The sequence below is a fragment of the Triturus cristatus genome, chromosome 5_2 (genome assembly GCF_964204655.1).
Source record: "Triturus cristatus chromosome 5_2, aTriCri1.1, whole genome shotgun sequence".
In the NCBI taxonomy this organism is placed as follows: Eukaryota; Metazoa; Chordata; class Amphibia; order Caudata; family Salamandridae; genus Triturus; species Triturus cristatus.
In genome coordinates, this window is record NC_140588.1 from 1,018,584,758 (window position 1) to 1,018,605,312 (window position 20,555).

General features: G+C 47.5%; 1 protein-coding gene across 2 annotated transcripts in view; it reads right to left on the reverse strand.

Annotated features, from left to right (window-relative positions):
• The window catches only part of LOC146829602 (heat shock factor protein 3-like), a 370,027-nt gene that overhangs the window by 167,453 nt on the left and 182,019 nt on the right, over positions 1-20,555 (reverse strand). For both annotated transcript variants that reach the window (XM_085608309.1, XM_085608307.1), the window contains exon 8: positions 14,637-14,773. In XM_085608309.1, coding sequence (XP_085464435.1) covers positions 14,637-14,773 — 137 coding nt within the window. The remainder of the gene's footprint in view (positions 1-14,636; positions 14,774-20,555) is intronic.

Here is a 20,555-nt window from a genome sequence, read left to right on the forward strand (position 1 = left end):
GAACATACATGTTCATCAACAATGGGAGCATCTAGCACCATCAGTGGACAACTTGAAGTTTTCTTGAGGAACACGCATTGTAGGAAATCATGTGCAGCTGCACAGACATCCCATTACGCTAACACCCCAAGGGCAGCCGCGCAGGCCATAATCCCAACACCAGAACATTTCAGCTCATGCACCACTAAAGGACTCATAAGCAGGTCATAACCGAAATGTATGGGTGTTAGCCACGTGAAGGACGAATGTGTCATGGGCAGATGTGAGGGCAACTTCTTTTTGGGACAATAATGCTCTTATTCTGCTCAATTTATTGAACTCTGCTTTCAAGGTCGGAATGGAAGGCCAAATCAAGATGTCGAACCTCCCATGTGGGGGTGGAAAAAGCACCTTTTTACAGCAAACCACACGTTGTGAGACTGTTACAATGTAAGGGATGCCAGCAAGCATGCCACAGCAATCTTCATTATTTAAAATGAAATTGCTACTGTTTGCTAGCAGGGTAAACGTAGGTGTGATAGCTAGTACTGGATGACCCTTCAAAACACACGCCAAATTCAGTGCTGCTAAGTTACATGCGCCATGCAACTGTATATTCTGACACACAAGAGAATGATCAGGCGAGGAATCACATGATTTCCCAGTGAGGTACACCTCTTTGTCATCACGGAAGCATTTGTATGTGAATGGTAAAGACCACACCTCGTGAAGAAATGCACTACCTAAAGGTTCATAGCGGCCCAAGGGATAATGTTTCATACACAAACTAAATTTAAACAAGGAAAATGGCAGAGTTATTACCCATGTAACTGCTGAATTCGTTTCAGCAACCAAAAAAGGCAAAGGTTCTAATTTTTCAATATGTAACATAATGTATATGGAATCCTTCATGGACAAACTGTTGTTTATCTGTCAAGTTAAATGGCGTAAATAACGATGACGTGTTCATGTAATCCCATGGAACTTCTCCATCTTCAAAGTTTGCAATGTCCATGCAAACTGCTTAATTGAACACAATTGATTTTGACCATGATACAAAACAGATACTTCATCATGAACAATAGCCACAACAGATGAAACAATATTGTCTAATGTGTAAATACGGGAAGAAAGAGTGTTAATACTATTGTCAACAACTGCCAGCACTTTTTAATTAGCTTGGTCTATTGCCCTTAGATGCGAAGCAGCTTCAATTTGAGACAGCTTCCAGATTTCATTGTAAGTTTCAGAAATAAATCTTTTTGATCTACGACCAGCAAGCCCTTTTATAAAGTCCGTCAAGTCAATATTACTTGACAACAATGACAAATGGCGTTTTATTGACGTGAGGGTCGAGTGTTGCAACCAATTTTGACATAAGTTTTCTACTGAATAGGTAGTAACCGAATGGGAGTTAGAAAGACGTGGATCAGGTCTATCCTGAGTGTATCCTGGGGCCTTGCCCAGAAAACGGCATTGACAAGAATCTGAACTGGTTTGCCAAACTAACCAACCCAGGGGGTCCAGGCTAGATATATTAAAAGTATTATTGGTAAGCAACAATTATAAATCATCAATGTTCAAATCAGTATGATTATTCCAGTTCTCATAATGAGCTAGTGCAGGTAATTTAGGTGCATTCATTTGTTTTGCAGTGGCTAAACCTAAACAGGTTGTTTGATAAATCGAACTATTCAAAAATAGGATTTGTATTGGGATAAGGCACGCACAATGCAAAGCTTCAGCGCCTTGTACCTGCCAGAATTTAGAACCCCAAACAGATTTAAGATCTACTGCATCCTTCCACAGCTTATAGCCACCCACTGCCAGTTGATCAATAAAGATTTTGGAATACACTAATTTAGTGTGGGTGAGCATGACTTTAGAATTGGAAGTTGAATTCTTTTTAAAATAAAATGAATCCAGATTGGATTTATTAAAACCAGTGAAATATACACATTTTTTCATAAGAGTTCACTAACTGCCTTCAATGGGAGCCGGGCAATGTTCCCATTGTGTGAAATTAAAAACATTTCTAAAGGTATTAGCTTTATGCAGGTAATGATGGCCATGATGCTGGTAACAAAATAAATCCGCATAATTTGCAGTATTTAAATACAAATCCTGAGCATCAAATGCAGCATAATACTTTAAATCAGAAAATAAAGATTGAACGGCTTGTACGTCTCAAATCATCAGAGAGTAGGTTATGTTTCACTACATCCCCCATAGAAACACGAAGTACATTTGGAACATTAACCACCTCAGTGGGGCCATGAATTTGGAAGTTTACTGCAACCCACACTATTCCATCCGTAACTGTCCAGGCAGTGATGTTGACAAAAGTCTGGTCCCTTTTCAAGATGTGAGATGAGGAGTGCGGTGCCAAAGTTCCATCAATTACTTTTACTGCAGAGCATTCCGTGAGGTAGTGACCATTTATCAAAAGGAATAAAAACGTCACAAATCCACTCAACATGAACAAAAAAATGGCAATGAGCATCAACCAAATGTATGTCCAAGGAGGAACCAATTAATTACTTTTAAACCAGGTGACAAACAGAAAATTTGGACGGGGGACTCGATGATGTGGAGTTAGAGTCAAAAGAAAAACGCGTTGTCTTGTAAACCAAGCAATGATTCTGTAGTGGGATACGCATATTCAGTTTCTTCATGAAGACTGCAAGCCGGAGGGTTTAGCAAAGGATCAGTAACAGCGGTCATCTCTATGGCAGTGTCAGGCCTGATGTTGGAATAGGCCAAAACTGTATTCCTGGATATTATTGGACAGGAAGCAGCAGGTGTCATACTATGTAGAATTGGCCAGGCGTTGTAGTTTGACACTGTCCACTGAGATGTATCTGTTGTCTTTGCGAGCAGGCAGTGGTGGTAAAATGACTGTACGAGTACCCTTCACGCCAAGCACTAGAAAAGGTGCACGATAAGAGGGCCAAACTCTTTCTTGTTCTCCACCTTATCACGGACCATCTTAGGTAGCCAGCTGACTACCGGAATCTGCAGCGTCACTTCAGCGGCAGAGGGTAAATGTTCCATTGCAAGACTGTCTTGAGTCTTCTGTAGTTTCTATAACACATCAGAATGATTATCTACGTCAGAGGACACTGCTGTTGCCGCCATGTCTAGACCGTCAAGGTCTGGAACAAACCTTTTCATGCCAAAGAGCATTTTATATGGGGTCAGCCCACCCAGAGATCTTTTAGGGAGATTATTTAGTGCACATTGTACGCTATACAAATGGGCGAAACAGTTCCTGACAGTACCTATAACTAGGAATCATATAGGGAACTTTAACGGGACTTAAATGATGATAGTATTTCGAAGGGAAACCCTGTGGGTACTTACTTCCCTTCTCTGTGGCAGCTATAGCTGCCAAGATGTCATCATCATTCTTGGTCATGGATCTTGTAACTGCTGCAACAGAATATGCGGCTACTGCTGTTTTAGCTGCTTTATCAGCCAAACTGTTACCGACCGCGTGTACTTCTATGCGCAGGTGGCCGAGACTATGAATTACTTGTGTGAGAGGCAGACGTTCTTTAAGCTCTGCGACTCAAACCCAAAGTACTTAATGCTCAATTGCGCTGCCTTTAGAATCACGATAGTCATTCGGAGACCAAAAGAATAAGTTGTCATTAAAAGACTGAACGCAGTAGTAAGAGTCACTTACAATCAAGGTAGTCACATTAGGATCAGTAAACTCCAGTGCTAGCACCAGAGCACACACCTCCGCCAACTGGGCGGTACAGTCCCCTACTGCCTGCGTGTGCACGACACTAGACTTGAACTCACCGTTCACTATGGTACCTGCCACTATAGCGCATTCTGCCGAGTAAGAATGTTTTGATCCAGTCGCGGGTTGCGCAGAACCATCGGTATAAATGATACAATGGTAGTCCTCGAGTGGGCACATTGACAGAGGTGCAGAATGAACAAATTCATATTGTAGGAACTCCTGAGTTTGTAATGAGGATTCAAAAATATAGATGACATCAGCTGAAGTCAACGAAGTATCCCATTGTACCCAACGCGGATGTAAAGCTTTAGAGTTTGGTACACTGGCTTTCGTCACAGCTTCAAGAGCAGGATATGGTGTTTCCCTTGCGCCAGTTTACATTCCTTCAGGATCGCCATCCGGACTGTGGTCAATACTTTCTCAACAGTTGAAAAACGCAGTGCAGCCGAAGTGTACAAATGTGACTTGAAAGCAGTAGGTACTGTGTCACCTTCATTAAATGTCAAGTATGTGAAACCCACTGCCCCGGCACAATTCTTACGACCAGGTTTGTGTGGTAATCATGCGTTAACAAGTATTTAGATTCAAGAAGATCAGACTGCAAGGACTGCAGAATAGCTGAATGTTCCGGAAGCCAGCAGGCTTTTGTAAAGGTAGGTTATATTAAGGCATACAGCGGCTTGATACACTGGGCATAATCGGGAATGTAAGTTTGTCTGAAGTTTAAAAATCCCAGCAAAGATTGCAATTTTTTCAGGGTTGTAGGAGAGCGCAAACTTGTGCATTTCTCCAAGAAGTGAGGAACCAGGCCTCTTCCTTCATTATTGAGCACATAGCCCAGGAACAACAATGTGTACTCTGCAATGTGTGATTTTGCAAAGTTATATTTGTATTCGTAGTCCGCAAACAAACCTATGATGCGGTCCATGTGACTAAGATGCGGCGATAATTCGTCGTCAGTGAGATAAATATCATCAACGTACGAGTACGCATCAGGGTCTATGTCGTCTAACAATGAGACAACACGTGCAGCAAAAACTCCCGGGCTGTTTTTATAGCCCATGGCCAATCTTGTAAATTGTTTTTGTTTGCTGCCCAAGGTGAATGCTGTCTATTGACTACTTATAGAGGACAGATTGTGGCTAAAAAAGCCATTAGAAATGTCAAGTGTAGTTTTATATTTTTTACGCACAAGACCGGAGCTATGAGCATTCTGAACCGCACAGTTACAACAATGAGCGTTCAAATGTCGGTAATCCAAAACTAAGCGGTACGACCCATCTGGTTTTGTTACTGTAAAAAGTGGGTTATTCATCGGTGACACACGTGTCTCAATTACTCCTTGATACTCTAATTGTTAAAGAATTTCAGAAACGGGAGCTTTTGCTTCCCACCGGAGGGGACATTGGGGTTGTGGCTGTGGCATAGACCGCAATGGTATCTCAAGAGGCGGAGAGGTTTTATCCCAGCCCACCTGAATACGGTACAGTGCCGGTGCAAGCACCAACGCCCACTCTTTCGCAAAAGCCATTGCTTGCTCTTTGGCTAGCTTGTGTGAAAAACTAGGGAGGATTACCTCCGCCCCCCGTGGAGAGGTTAAAACAAAAGGCGGGGGCCAGTCTGCCTCAGCTATCAAGATGTCATACGAAGAAGTCAGATTTTCCCAACAAATCCCTGTAACAACACGTTGTATATCACATTCAATTAGAAATAAAATTTCATATAATCTGTCAGGGGGAGCCACTCGGGTGTCAGCAGTTTCCACTGTGATGAAAGTGTCAGTTGCTGTCGCCTTCAGAAATGGATGCAGTGCTTGCCGCACTATTGTAACCTCCGCTGCCCTGTCTAGCAGCGTTACTGCACAAGTTAGAATCTGAAGGCGGGTACTCACCGTCCGTGGCATATCTCTGTGTTAAAGCAGCAACTTTCTTTTTCTGAAATGGAGGGCGCAGACGGAGAAACTCGTCCTGCTTTCCTTTACCATCAGTCTGACGAGGATGCTCGCATCCTTGCGGGGCACCTAGACCTCTGCCGCGATCCTGGCAATCACCTTCACCAGCTTGTGAGCCTGATGTTTCCTGTGAAGAACGAGGAGAATGCTTATCAGGGACCTGAAACCGGTCAGGAGACCTAATTCTCGTGCGGTCGCGCAAATCATAAGTGCGCTCAGAGGACTAGGGTACCGGTGACGCTGCACGTGATCCTTGTTTCTGTTGTTGCTTTCCCTGCTTTTTATTCTTCCAATTCTTTTTAGGAAAAATTGGACGCGCGTCTTTATTAGACTGTGCCGTCTGAGTTTGCTGTTGTACCTGTATTTTAGCAAAGGGCTTAAAACCCAAACTATTGCGCCAATGGTATTTATAAGCATCTGCAATAATTTTCGGTAATTCTGAGTTTCTCTTCCTCTTGGACAAGACGCAAAGCATTAGACACCTGAAAGTTAACCGCATCTCCCTTGACATTCACAAGTATGAGATCAGCAACTACATCAAACACTCCGACAAGCCTCATTCCCGAATACATACACCTATATTGGCGCAAGTTCCATGAAGTACTAAACAAAGTCCTCAGAACTACATTACTTCCAGAAGCAAGAAGATGCCTCCTAAACATATGGGAGCCTACAGACTTAAATAGACACCACACACAATGGGCCACCCTAGGGTACATGCTGGCCAAACAAAACATAGCACAAAGTTGGGGAGCAACACAGGCGCCCAAGGTAAATGCTTGGAAAGAAGACCTAGACTGGTGCATGTTTAGGGAAAAAACAAACAGTCTTTACAACTCGCGGTTGCCCCAAAAAATGGTCCACTGTATGGGACCCCTGGAACTCCTACAGAAGAAATATTTGCAACCCTCCACTTTGTATTGACCAGGACGACTCTTCCACCCCATAATGATCCCTCATGGCGTTCTGAAATTGATGATTGTTCATTAATGACATCCCGAACTGTACTATAATTTGTTTCTAATTCCTCTGCATTGTATATAATATAACGATGTATGTTAATAAAAAGAATTAAAAAAACAAAATTTTAAAAAAACTTTGACAGTACCATTTTCCCTCTCAATCCACTTCTTGTAAGGCCAGACCCTCACCGTAGAGTCAAGGGCAGTTAAAAATTGGGGCAGCTCAAGATTAAGGCACCTTCAAGATTTCAGCTGGTCCTCATAGTCCACCACTCAAAATATCAAGGACAAAGTTTTTTCTTGGTTGGCCTACTCGGAGGAAAAGCGAAGTCCATGATGAACAGGTGTGACGCCTCTGATCCACAGATCAGGAGTATCTATATCTTGAGTTACCTCTGGGCTGAACAGACCTTTCATTCCACTGGGTATTCCCAAGAAGGCTGGAGCCCCTGTAGGCTGGTTTTGAATGTTCAGGGTCGTTCCTGGGTCCTGTCACTTTCCTCGGAGGTTAATTGAAGAAGTCATAAGGAGGCTTCAAGAAAGTAAGAGAGGAATGGAGGGGGGCAGGCAGAGAGAAAGCAATTAGAGTATGAAAGAAAAAGTATAAGGGGGAGAAAGAATAGATGGATGGAAAGGGAGGGGCTGCGGATGGGATGAATGAAGTGGGGTTTATTTGAGCATTTTTGCCCGGGCTGCTTTTGGCTACCCAGTTCGGCCTTGGTTACCTCACCTCACCCGGCTCCCCTCAGGGGCGAGCACTGGAATTGTTATATGCCATAATTTATTCTCAGTTCAGATTTTTTTCCTCATGCTCTAAGTGCAATGCTGATAGTCACATGGGAAGCTACGGTCTCCCAAACCCAATTTCCAATGTACAAGTCCGCTTCCAGTGTGTCTGTTGAAGGCTCAGTCCGTAGCCAGCTCCCTTAGCCACTGGATCTGCTGTCTTTAGCAACACCTCTGGCACTACTATGAACCACTCCAGTTCCACTTAAATAGGTTCCTGCACGGCCGCTACTGATAGAAAATGCTCCAGGGGGATCTAACCCCAGAGTCTATTCTCATAGAAAGGCACTACTTGGGTAACCTGAAGCTGAGGACCCGTGGTAGCTTCAACCACCCCGTTGCATCATGAGGTCACCGACTGATGCATGAAGATCTGCATCAGACCATGCAGTGCTCATCGGTGGAGGCCAAGTTCTTTTAAGCACTGTCTACCGATTATCCAGAATAATGCGGGAGAATGAAAAATTTCCTAGCTAACATAACGGAAAGTTTCAATTCTATTAAAGACTCGGAGATGAGGATTATGCTCTTCTTTCTTCACTTTAACGATCGCAGCCATTCAAAGTTAAACAAATAAAACTACTATTCCCATGAACCATAGGGAATAACAACACAAAACAACAGAGTATCCATGGATAGACAGGCCCCCTCCAATGTACCAATTACAGGGCTACTGGGAGTATGTAGTCCTCTGTTACTCTCCATTCCCCTCTTTTGTCGCTCTAGGTCAGCCAGTCCCAGATCCTCACGAATCTTGTTTGCCAAAGCGCCTGTAGAAATACGGCACATTATAATCGATTGTAGTGGCTAAGGTTTAACCCTACAGGGGAGAGAAGACCCCATAATATACAAAATGCTCACTCAAGAGAACTCCAAGAAGCCTGAAAACCAGTTACTTACCCCAGTACGAGGGCGGGAAGGTAACAATCAAACTGGTACCCTGGGTGGGATTAATCCTCACCTCCGAGTCCTTAATATAATTTAAACTTTCCGTTACATTAGCTAGGAAATTGTTCATTCTATGTCAGGACTGGAGGCGAGGATTATGCTCGTTTAAAGATTGCTAACCACCAAGTGTGCCATATCTAGCACCGGCTTGAAATAAAACCGTTAAAAGGTGGAGTCCGAAGATCATTGTGCTGCATTGAGAAGGTCTTCCAGATGAATTCCCAGGGCAAATGCTATAGAGGCCATGGCCCCCCTAGTAGAATGGGCACCAAAGGCCCGGAGGTTAATTCCAGTCTCCTGCATCACCCACCGGGCTATGGTGGGGGGGAGGAGACTGCCTTATGGGGTTTCTTGAGGGCGATGAGCAACTGTCGCTCCCCTGGAGGAAGGAATTCTTCCGACATTTTCTCGTAAGCCTTGAGGCAAGACACCACGCAGAGTTTAGGAGAATCCGGAAAGGCCAGGTAAGAAATAGAAGTTGTCCCGCACTTCGTCCGCCTCCGGACCGTGAAGGTGACCCCGGAGGGGGGAGAAGATCCTGCCAGAGACGACCAGTACCCGGACATCCGAAACTCGCCTGCACGATATAAGGCAAAAAGAGCATGGCCAGCTTGGCTGAAAGTTCCTTCCTGGACAGGAAACTGTTTGGTTGCCACGACAGGAACAGGTTCAAGACCTGATTGACATCCCACAACTGGGAATAGCGAGGTTCTGGTGGCAGCGAGAGGCGAATGCCCCAAAGGAGGCATCAAACTAGAGGATGCTCGCCCACCGGGGAGCCATCTACCATGGAATGACCAGCAGAGATGGCTGACCAAAAGGTATTAATGGTTCTATAGGCCAATACGTCCTCCACCAAGGTGGCCAAAAAATTTAGGATCGAAGTCACATCTGTTGCCACGGGATTAAGGCCCCGTCGCACACACCAACGAACCCATCGTCTCCAAGTGGACCGGTACCGCTTGACTGTACTATTGGCCCAGGCCTTAGACATGAACTTCTCAGCTGCTCCAGAAAGGCCTGGGACCGCCCATCGTCCCCAGTAATCCGTCGCGCCATCAGGGCAAGGGATCCCTGAGCGATGAGGAACTCTGTCGGGATTGAGGAGAAGAGTCGGGAAGCGGGGAGCAGGATTGGAAAATCCCACGAAAGTTCCAGAAGCACTGGAAACCACGCTTGAGATCTCCAAATTGGCAAGATCAGTAGCACATCCGCCCTCTGGCAACGCACCTGGGCCGAGACCCTCGTCAGCATGGCGAATGGGGGAAAGGCGTAACCCGCTTCCTCCCTCCAGTTCTGCAGGGTATGCATCCGTGCTGGTCGCCAGAGGATCCGGCCTCCAGCTGAAGAACCGGGCAAGCTGGAAATCCAAACGGGAGGCAAAGAGGTCCACCGAAAACGGACCCCAGATGTTCTGGAGGTCCGCGAACACACCCGGGTGGAGTTTCCACAGGCTCACATCCTGTAAATGCCTCGAGTGAAAATACGCCACCTAGTTGTCTTGACCCGGGAGGTACTCTGCGTCAACGAGACGTGGTGATCCAGGCAGAACTGCCAGAATTTCGCTGCCAGGTTGGACAGAGCCCGTGAGCGCATACCCCCTAGATGGTTGATGTACCGGACTGCCGATATGTTGTCCATCTTGAGGAGAACGCAGGACTGGACCGAATCCTTGGTTCAGCACCTGCCCACGAAGAGGCCCGCTAAGAGCACCAAAGAGTTGATGTGGATCAGCTGCTCCTGCGGTGATCACACACCTCCTGTAATGAACTCTCCACACCTCGCGCCCCAGCCAGACCTGCTGGCGTCGGACTTGATAACGATATCGGGCACGGAATCGAAGATCGCCCACCCATTCCAGGCTTCCATATTGGCAAGCCACCACTGGAGCTCCTCCCTGGCCTCAGCCGAGAGGGTGACCTTCTGAGAGTAGGAAAGAGCCCTGCGAAGGTGGCGGGCCTTGAGTCGCTGGAGGGCCCTGTAATGCACCGGGCCCGGAAAGATCGCCTGGACCTGTCAATACCCCTCTTGGGGTCCTTAAACTTTTGGAGAAGACCCACTATCCGGGCAAGTTGACGCAGAGACAGGCGGGATTGAGTAAGGGTTCTCTTGATTTCGAACGTATCTTCGTCATTTTCCGAGACGGGAGGCTTAGTGTGGATGCCACCGAGTCGATCACGAACACCACCCTCTGAGCAGGAACAAGAGTGGGTTTTCCTTTGTTGATAATGAAGCCCAAGCTCTGAAGGAGGGTGATCACCAACTGAAGCTGACACGATAAGGCCTGGGGTCACTGCGTCATGAGCAGGATGTCGTCCAGGTATACGATCAGATCCATACCGGACACCCTCAGGCGTTCGATCACCAGCCGAAGAACCTTGGTGAAACACCAAGGGGCGGAGGAAAGACCGAACGGAAGGGTGGTGAACTCATACACCTTGTCCCGCCAGGGGAACTGCAGGAACCGAATGAGGAGGGAAAATGGGTATCGTAAGATATGAGTCCTTGAGGTCGAGGCGCGCCATCCAATCGTTGGGTCTGAGGAGGCCGCGCAATAGATGGATTCCTTCCATCTAGAAGTGGCGAGACACAAGCCGCCCATTGAACTCCCGAAGGTTTATGACCGGTCGCTTTGTCCAGTCTGACTTGTCCACCAAGATCAAATTGCTGAGAAAACCCCGGGGGTGTGGGAGCGCCTCCACGATCGCTTCCTTGTCGAGCAACGAACAGACCTCTTGATCGACAAGCGCCGAGTCGGCGGTCGAGAAGGAAATGGGGGCGCGGAAGGACCGGTTGCGAGGGCCCGCGGAACTCTATATGAAACCCCTGGACGGTTTGCAACACCCAGGCGTCCCCTGTGACAGAAGTCCAGGCCTGGATAAAACGCGCCAAACGGCCCCCCACTTTTAGAAGTGAGAATACTCACCAGAAGAATTGGAGGCTCCACCGCCTCGGCCTCCTCTGCTTTTCCCTCGACGTCCTCTGGTCGGATAGAAATTTCCGGATCGTGCCTGGTCCTGGTAGTTGCCGTTACCGGAGCCTTGCCCTCTGCCTTGATTTGGATGGCCGGACGAGCGGCCCCTGGAAAACCCGAGGGCGGAAGACCTTCCGTATGGAAGACTGGGCCCTGTCTAAGGATGTAAACATATTTACGAATCTCCCCAGCTCTTTGATAAAGGACTCTCCAAAGAGACCGCCATGAGCTACGGGGCCGGCCTCCGAGTCAGCAAAGTCTCCAAGTTTGGGGTCCACTTTGAATAACAAGCTCCGATGCCTTTCCGTGGAAAGCGCACAATTGGCGTTTCCTAAGAAAACCACCACGCGCTGGGCCCAGGCTGAGAGGTTGTCGGGGGAAATCAGGGAGCCCGACAGTTTAGCCTCCTCAGCCATATTTAGTATTTTCGTAATGGGGCCCAGGGCGTCGAGGAGCTTGTCCTGACAAGCGCACCAGGACCTGTCAATACCCCTCTTGGGGCCCTTAAACTTTGGGATTAACGTCGCCATACGGGGGGTCAATTTCCGGGGTAGCCGCCACCTTCCCTGCCAGGGAAGGTCGGGGGCATTCCGGCCTGAGACAGTTTCTGGCTGTGGCCTCTAACGGCCGGCGCAATCTGCCGGCGACGTACTGGGCCACTTTCTCGGAGGGGTCCCAGTTGGAGGAACGGGGGTGTAGGACGTCATCGGGATCTAGCATATCCGCACAAAGATTCTGAGCGTCGGTAGCGGGGTCCGGATGGGCCGGGCGCCAGGGACGGGCCAGCATCATCGTCCACGTCGCCGTCAGCATCCCTTGGTGAAGTAGGTGTCACTGGTTTGGGATTGCTCGCTAAAAACACCCGCTTAAGGCGATCGAAAGCGTCCACCCCGGAATCTCTAGGACGTTTAGCGGGTGGGGGCTGAGAATCGGCAGGAGTGGTGCCGGGCGAGGAGGGCATGCGCAGGCTTGGCCAGTCTCTCACAAGCCTGCTCAATTCTGCGAGACAGGCGGTCGTCTAGGGGCACCATGGCTTGCTCTACCGCCTTGTGTATTGATTCATCCACAGCATCATAAAAGTCCTCATCCCATTGAAGGGAAGAGAGGGGATCCTCCATCCACTGATCATCCTGGTAGGGCTCTTCATTATAGGCTTCCATCCTATCAGGAAGACGGAGCGTCACACAGGTAAGTGGGTAATCGTATAGAGGGGTGACCTCGCAATACGGGGGGGGTTGGGTGTCAGCCTAAATCAGGTGCGGGCAGTGCGTATGTGAAAACTTGGGCAGAAACCCTGGGACAATGAGCCCCCGTGCAGTGTTAACAGAGGGCAGCCTGCCAATAAAGCAATGTCACAATACAGACTCTGCTGGAGAGCATGTCTGTAAGGCCTAATGCAATACTGACCCCCAAGGCAGTAAAAAACACTGAGATAAACTCTGCCTAACGGCAGGTACAGACTCACGACGGTGCGCAAGCGTTCACGGGGCTGTGAAGAGAAGAAAAACAAAGCCTCACAGCAGGAAGAGACCACTCATGCGTAGTGGCAGACAACGGCTCTTATCGGCGATGAGTCTCCGGCTGAGATACGCGAGGGAGCGCCGCGAGCCGGCACCACGGTAAGGAGTGAGAGCGCTCCCATGGCTCTGCGCGGGGAACGGAGTAGCGGTTACCTCGCTAGACGAACAAAACTCTTCAGACCCGAACACTGTGAAAGGAAATATGCACCAAAATGGCGGGGCGCCGCGTAACCCAGTTAACCATGAATTCACCACAGAAAACATCAAACGGGCACAACAGCACTTCGAATAAAGTGGAGCACGCGAGCACGCTACCGCGAGTCAGGGACAATACTATTATCGCATAATATGGCACAAAACAGCACAAATTCCACAAGTTATGAGGAGAGGAAAAACAAAGCAATTACCTGGCTGCAAGCAGCGAAGAAAGAGGGGGAATGGAGAGTAACAGAGGACTACATACCCAGGAGCCCTGTGATTAGTGCATTGGAGGGGGACTGTCTACCCATGGATACTCTATTGTTTTGTGTTGTTATTCCCTATGGTTCATGGGAATAGAGGTTTTATTTGTTTAACTTTGAATGGCTGCGATCATTAAAGAGAAGAAAGAAGAGCATAATCCTCAACTCCAGTCCTGACATAGAATTCAGGCTATGCTTCAGTTGTAGCCTTGTCTCCCGCACTGAATATGTCCCTGTTCATAAATCTAGAGTCCACAATTATAAGAATTTAGAATACTTATAATGCAAGTGGTCACTCAGTCTGTGGATAATAAAGATTTGTATTTTAAGTGCTGTGAAGCTACTATCCTGCTCCAATGGCGCTGGACTGTACAATAGACACAATAGAGCAAGAAATAAAATAAAAAGATCTCAGTGTTTTTTTTATCTGAATCCTTTCTTTACAGTATATTGTATCAATTGCCACTTCCATGAAGGGTTAGTATATCTCCCTAACAGAGGTGGCAACTTAATGCCTGGAAGCCTTTGGTAAAAAGATGCAAACAAAGGTCTCTCACTCATACAAGATATCATAATCATCTGCTGAATTTAGACCACTAATCCTTTCTTGCTCATAAACTATGCCCAAGAGTGCCATATATTCAAATTTAATTGCAGTAGGAAGCAGAGCAGCAAACACTGCTGATTCACCACCAGGCCTTCGTTAAGACCAAAGGTGTTTTTCCTGTGCAGATAGGCCTGGCTAAAAACGATTTCAAAAGAGCATCTTGGCCTTCTGAAGGTGGTCTTGGGATGACAACTAAAGCCAAGATAGCATGGACGCGGGAGGCTTTCAACAAGGTAGAGCACTGCCATCTGGGATCACTCAGAGGAAGTGTGTTGCAGTAAATGGTCTCTACACAACTTGGACATACGGCGTAACTCTGTCCGTTTTTATTTTTGATTGATTCTTCTATGTGAACTCAGTCCACTGGTAATACGCTGCTGGCAGGGATGAGCCTGAAGTGAAGCCCCAAACCTCAGTGAGGCTGGCCACAGCAGAGACATTTGATCACTGATATGTTCACTGGGAAGAATTGGAGTAAAAATATATTCTAATCTGTACACTGCTTCAGCAATTTTGATCAAAACATTAACATATGAGGGCTCACGGAGTTGGGACATGGTTACTGGAAACGAAAAGGTCAATTTATTAGGAGCCGGCTAAATTTGAGGAGTGCTGATGAAGGCTTTCAGAAATCAAAATACCATCAATCAAACAGGAAACAATTTATTTATGATGAATGATAGGTCATTCTTACTCTGTACTTGAACAAGCTTCCGAACCCTTAGCCGGAGAATGCACCAACTGAATAGGACTGCGTGTGGAGTCTGTGATGTCTTGAATTACAACTCCATCAGCTTTTCCACTGCGGTCATGGTTCGCACCGAGTTCTAGCTGCAGAAAAAGTATTAAGCAAACACATAAATAGATCAAACATTTGACTATGTTTACTACTAGTAGCACTTTCAAACCAGATTTCAAGGTTTTGTCTCAAGAAAATGAAATGAGCTGCACGCTTAACCAAGGACATAAGCTTAGCCAATAACTCTCATGCACATTGCTCATAGGAGATTGGCACAGTGATAGCTCTTCTCCCAGGGCCGGCTTTAGGGCAGTGCGACTGGGGCAGCCGCACTGGGAGCTGACCTGTAGAGGGGGATGCTGTGACCTCAGGGGGGCGCTGTTTTTAGCAATATCGTATGATAGGAGAGATGAGGGGCACTACTGCAGGTGGTAGTGAGAGAATCTGAGGAGGCAGTCATGTGACGTGGGGGCACCAAACGTGTTTGTCGCACCAGGCGCCACCAGCGCTAAAGCATGCCCTGTTTCCTCCTACCATCATGATGTGAACAAGCATTTGCAATGCAATAGGTCTCGCATTTGCAAGAGTTTAAACCATTAGCATTGTAAATGACAATGCCTTTTATTTATGTAAATAAAAGGCAATGACATTTACAATGCCAATAGCTCAAACTTGCGTAAATGTGAGACCTATTGCATTGCAAATGCTTGTTTCCTGACGTGACCTGACTGCTCCTCACACAACAAGCACACGGACTTCTGAGCACCACTTTAAGTAAGTGGTGAGGCCCCGAAGCGATCACACGCGACCCCCGCTGTGCTGTCAGGCAGTGAAATCGCCTATGCAAACAACGGGTAATAGAAACATTAAATTTTGATGCCACTGAAGGCCTCTTTTTAGACTAGCGTGACTCTGTTCCCTAAATGAACTCCGCTGCCTCCTCGCAGAATCCTGTAACCTTCCCGTAGTGCCAATAATTGGTCGGTATCTGGAAACATAACATTGAACCAAGGTTTGGTGAGAGTAAGATGGTCAGCATCTCTATTACACGGTAACATTGAGAGAGTGGCAGTACTTGCAGTTGCAGATCAGCAGTTTATCAAGGCATGTTTTAATTCTGGGGTTTCTGGCAGATTGGGCAGCTTTTCGGTCATGTTGATGTCTTCAAGATTGCTGTGACTGATTGATCATAGGTTGATATTGTGACGTCGGATCCTTCATTTTGCCTGGATCTCAGATTGAGAAACGGGTTTCATTCAGAAGGTGCCATGGTAATTGAATTGTGCCCTTACTTCCCTTGGACTCAGGGTCATGAAGGCAGCAGAAAGAATGTAAAGTAAACAGAGCTTTAAGAACCAGCTTCATTCTCATTGTTTTCCACTCCTTACCCTCTCCCTAGTATCTCAGCAACTAGAAAGGGTCTGTAAACCTAAGAGTAGGGATAAAAGGCTATCACTGTGATGTCATTATGGGTCAAAGGGTGCATGATGTCACTTCCACTACTCCGGCATTTTGAGTATTCCATGTTTAATCCACATGCAACTTAAACTTTTACCGAGCTGTTTAGAGAAAAAAAACACACACACAGCACACCTAAGAGCTGCAGAGTGCGTGCTGTCGAAGAGGAAAACAAGGAATCGATAACATGGCGGCTTGTCAACGTCAGCTGGCTTTGTGATCAGAGACTATCCATCCAGCGACTGACGTTTCCCATCTCGTAACTTCGTGATGCTATGTCAACATACGCACGGCTAATTAAGTTGAAGTTTTGCATAAATCCCACGGATGGTGTTTTGGCAATTGGTTTCGGAATCTAGATATAAGAGAGTAACCTATTTGCAAGATTCTTCCATTTGAAAAGATCGCACTAGACCGCAAGAGCGCGTAAATCACGGGCATCATATTAAACGAAAGAAAGCAGTGACAGTGTTTTTTGGAACAAGCATTCGAAGGATTAATTTAACATGAAAAGTGATATTTAACCCGGGAAGTAATTATGGGAAAAGCAGTGTGCCTCATGTGTGTAGATAGGGAGACTCAACAATACTGTACATAGCCACCAGGCCATTCCCGATGGAAAAGGGTAGATTGTTAGTAAACTAAACTAGCTCCTTGTCGTGCAACATAGGAAAAAGTATATAGCACTGCCCAAATATAACAAAGGTGAAATAAAATGCCACAGTAACGCAGGCGAGACCTAAAAAGCAATGCGGGGAAATGAAAGGGAAACCTTTGGGTGCACCATCTGCCAGCGCCGCTTAGAGATCTTCCGCGGGTTCTCCTAATTCATCAGACGTTTTGCAGCCAGAGCTTAATCCCTTCCCATCATTAGAGTCAGGGACCAGAGGAACCGCTCGCAGAAGTAACGGGCTGCCCCCGCTGCTCTTTAAACCTGTAAAGGCAGCGGATGGAGACTTGTGAAGCTGCGCACGCCTTTTAACACCCACCATGCGACTATTAGCCAGCCGTGCCTCGCATGCCTCCGCGGCTGGCCTCAGAGGCATCCACTGGACCAGCCCACGAACACTGGCCAAGTGCCGCTCCGCTCTGAAACGGAGTGTATTATTCAGCTGCCTTAAGACTGCAGATTCATCTTTCCGTATCGGTGCGGTGCGCGCGTTTTTTTCTTTGTTATGCTGGGCTTCAAAACGCTAACACCAAGGGGCACCAGAGACCTGGGCTGCAGCAGGGAAATACACCAGTAACCGGTTGTTGGAAAAGTGAACTCCTAACTTATAGGAGGGAAAGGCGCTCAGAAAAAAACAACATGAGGGAGTAACGACGGGTTCAGTGGTAACCCTGATAATGGTACCACAAAACACAAGAACTTCTAGAAATCTTCCCCTTTTGTGGCACGCGTGCTGCAGAAGGGAAATAAGAGCACAAATGCAGGTTTTTGTATGGGAAATGTTGCAGATGTTTGAGTGGGTGACTGCATGCTCCCAAGGTCCAAGGCTGGTTCATCTGCACATCCCGTTGCTTTAGTCATCGCTTTTTAGGGACGGTGGTGGTCAGAGGCACCCTGAAATTGCGGGTGCTAAGAGGTATAGCTGAAGCACCTGAGCGTGAATAAAATGCGCCAGCACATAGTTTCCTGGTCTGCGTTGGGGTTTTAATGAAGACAGGAGTTGCCCACCATCCCGGTCGCTGCACTTCACCGCACTCCATTAGTGCATGCTGGGGGACCCGCTCTGTTCCTCGCTGTTCCACCGCACTATGTAAATGGGGGGAGTTCAAGGAAACGCTGGCATGATGAGGCAGCTGACATGTGTTTGCCCGTGATCCCCCACCCTCCCCCTCTCCTCTTTAAGCATGAGGCAGAACCGCCAGGGCAGAGAGCGCTCAGTGCCGGGGATGACGCAGAAGAGGCAGCTTCCCCCAAAAAGTGTTTCAGGACAAAGATGGCGGCCACCTAGACCCGGACCAAGATGACTGTGGCCTTCGGGAGGCAGTACGAAGGGTATTCCGCCTGCTGCGTCAAGGCGCAAACACCAGGCTGAGCGGGGCGCCTGCACTCCCTCCACCCAGAGCCTCACGCATCTTCTGTCGCCAAGGGAGAAGGTGGATGAAAGTGCAGACTGCGCGTGTTCGTCAGGAGGGAGGCATGCTGTCACAGGCTCCGGAGCTATGGGGGCCTGCTGTCTGATCATGCCCGGGTCCAGATCCCTCTCGGTGCTCGTTAGATGGGTTTAACCCCTGGGCATCCGCAGCCACCTGCTCCCGTCCCCGCCTAAGGTGGGGGTCGGGCGCCAGCGGACCCTGGAAAGCGCGAGCAAGTCTAAGCAAAAGATCAGTCAGGGTGGGCGGGGCCTAATAGAGACAGGGCGGACAACAACCCCGCTTCCAGAGAAGCCGGACACAAAAACAACAACAATAGATCTCACCATGGCGAAGCAGCGCATGCGCTGTAACGCAGGCGAGACCTCAAAAAGCAAGCGTCTTGGCCTAAGCAATAGCCTTGCCGAACACCACATCTTGCTCATGCAAAGATCTCTAAATACTCCACCCTTCTCTGCGGACTAGTAGAGGAGGCAGGGATATACAGCAGCTATGACCTATTCCTATCCTTCTTACTATACCACTTACTAATGGGTGTTAGCCAAACCACAGGGCAACACCTGCAGCACCATCAGGCATTACTCCGGTACATCGGGAGGGAGGTGATTAGCATGTTATTGGGGTAGGGAGAGGTTATGGATATGAATATTTGAGTGAGGATGCGACCATCCTTTGGAAGGAACTATCTGTCACAGGAGTCTGCTGACTGAGGAGGGGCCGTGGTCACAGAAGCCCCCTGTCACTACAAAGCGCGACAGTCACCACCGCTATGGGGGACGCGCACATCCTTTGGAAGGGACAATCTGTCCCAGGAAACCGCTAGCTGAGTAGAGGCGTGGTCGCAGAAGACCCTGGTGCTATAAAGCGGGACCTTCAACCCTGCCGTGCAAGGGGTTGGCCCACCCCTCCACAAGAGTCGGAGCCCAGAGTAGGCTGGGCCACCCCTCTTGGCCTCAACATCAAGGTACTCTGTGTGTTTGGTTTGTCTGACTCCTATTGTCTCAATTAAACCGCTCTAACTTGTTCCTGGTTACATCGTCCTGGTTTCTCAACTCTAATCAATTTGGGTTTCGCCAGGCGTTGAGTACAGTGGACCAGTTCTTAAACTTGAAATGGTTCATTAGCAAATACACCATTGCAAAGCGCTGTCCACTGTACCTGGCCTTTATGGATCTGTCAACCGCCTTTGGTTGAGTCAACAAAACAAAGCTCTGGTTTACGATTCTGGATTTATGGGTGGAGCTGGCATTAGAAAAACTTCCTGCACTCCTTGAACATAAAGCTGGCAGCGAGGGTCTGGTATGGCATGACAGGTGAATTGTGTGGATACATTTCTCCTTGCTCATGGGGTGCACCAAGGTTGTATCCTGGCCCCACTTCTCTTTGTTATCTATAGCAACAATCTGTGCCGACCTTGGATAAAGCCACCAGAGACATTTCGATCATTAAGAGAGCTGATGTGCCAGCGCTGCTTTATGCAGATTATGTGGTGTTTATGGCACGGACCCCAAGGGCCTTGTGATTGTTGGTGAAATCCTTTATATGCTTTATGAGTGAACTGGGCCAGATCACTAACTATGGAAATTCACATATTATGGCATGTGGGCCAGGTAAGAAACCTATCACCAAATTAATGGCCAGGGGGACCCACTTGGAAGAGTGAACGATTTTAATTGCTTGGGGATCACTTTTAGGGTTGAGGGGTCTTGGCACTAGCAGGTCAGAAACTTAGGAAAGTCCAGTGGACCCTTATTGGTTTACCAGGCTTAAATTATTAATCCCAAATGTTCTCTTTTGTGGTAGTGTGGGCGAGCACTTTAGATCTGCATGCCAATACGAGGAGTAAAGCTTGTCCCAACATTGCAAGAGAGTCTACAAAACAGAAAAGGGCATGGGCCATGATGGTTCGCCTTCCTGGTCCTTGATAATGGGATCAGGATACAAACACCTTGTCTGGGACCAGCAGAAAGATGGCCCTCCTGCCTGGTGCTTTTCCCTTTGCATGGGTCATTTGCATCATTTGCCAAGAACTGATTAGTGTGAGCTATAGACATACTCTCGGATAGCTGCACCTGGGCATGATTATTTACTGTTAGTTACCATCAATGAAGAGCCCACAATGGCAGAATAGTTTTTCATAAAGTCATAATAAATATTTGATAGATTTTTTTTATCTGAGCGATTAGCACCATTGTCCATCCACAGCACTAGGATACCAACCAAAATTTAGACAAAATATGTGTTGACATGAAACATCAGCTTAATAATGAAAAGAAATGCCAACAGATGCAGCACAGATACTGGACGAACTAAGTG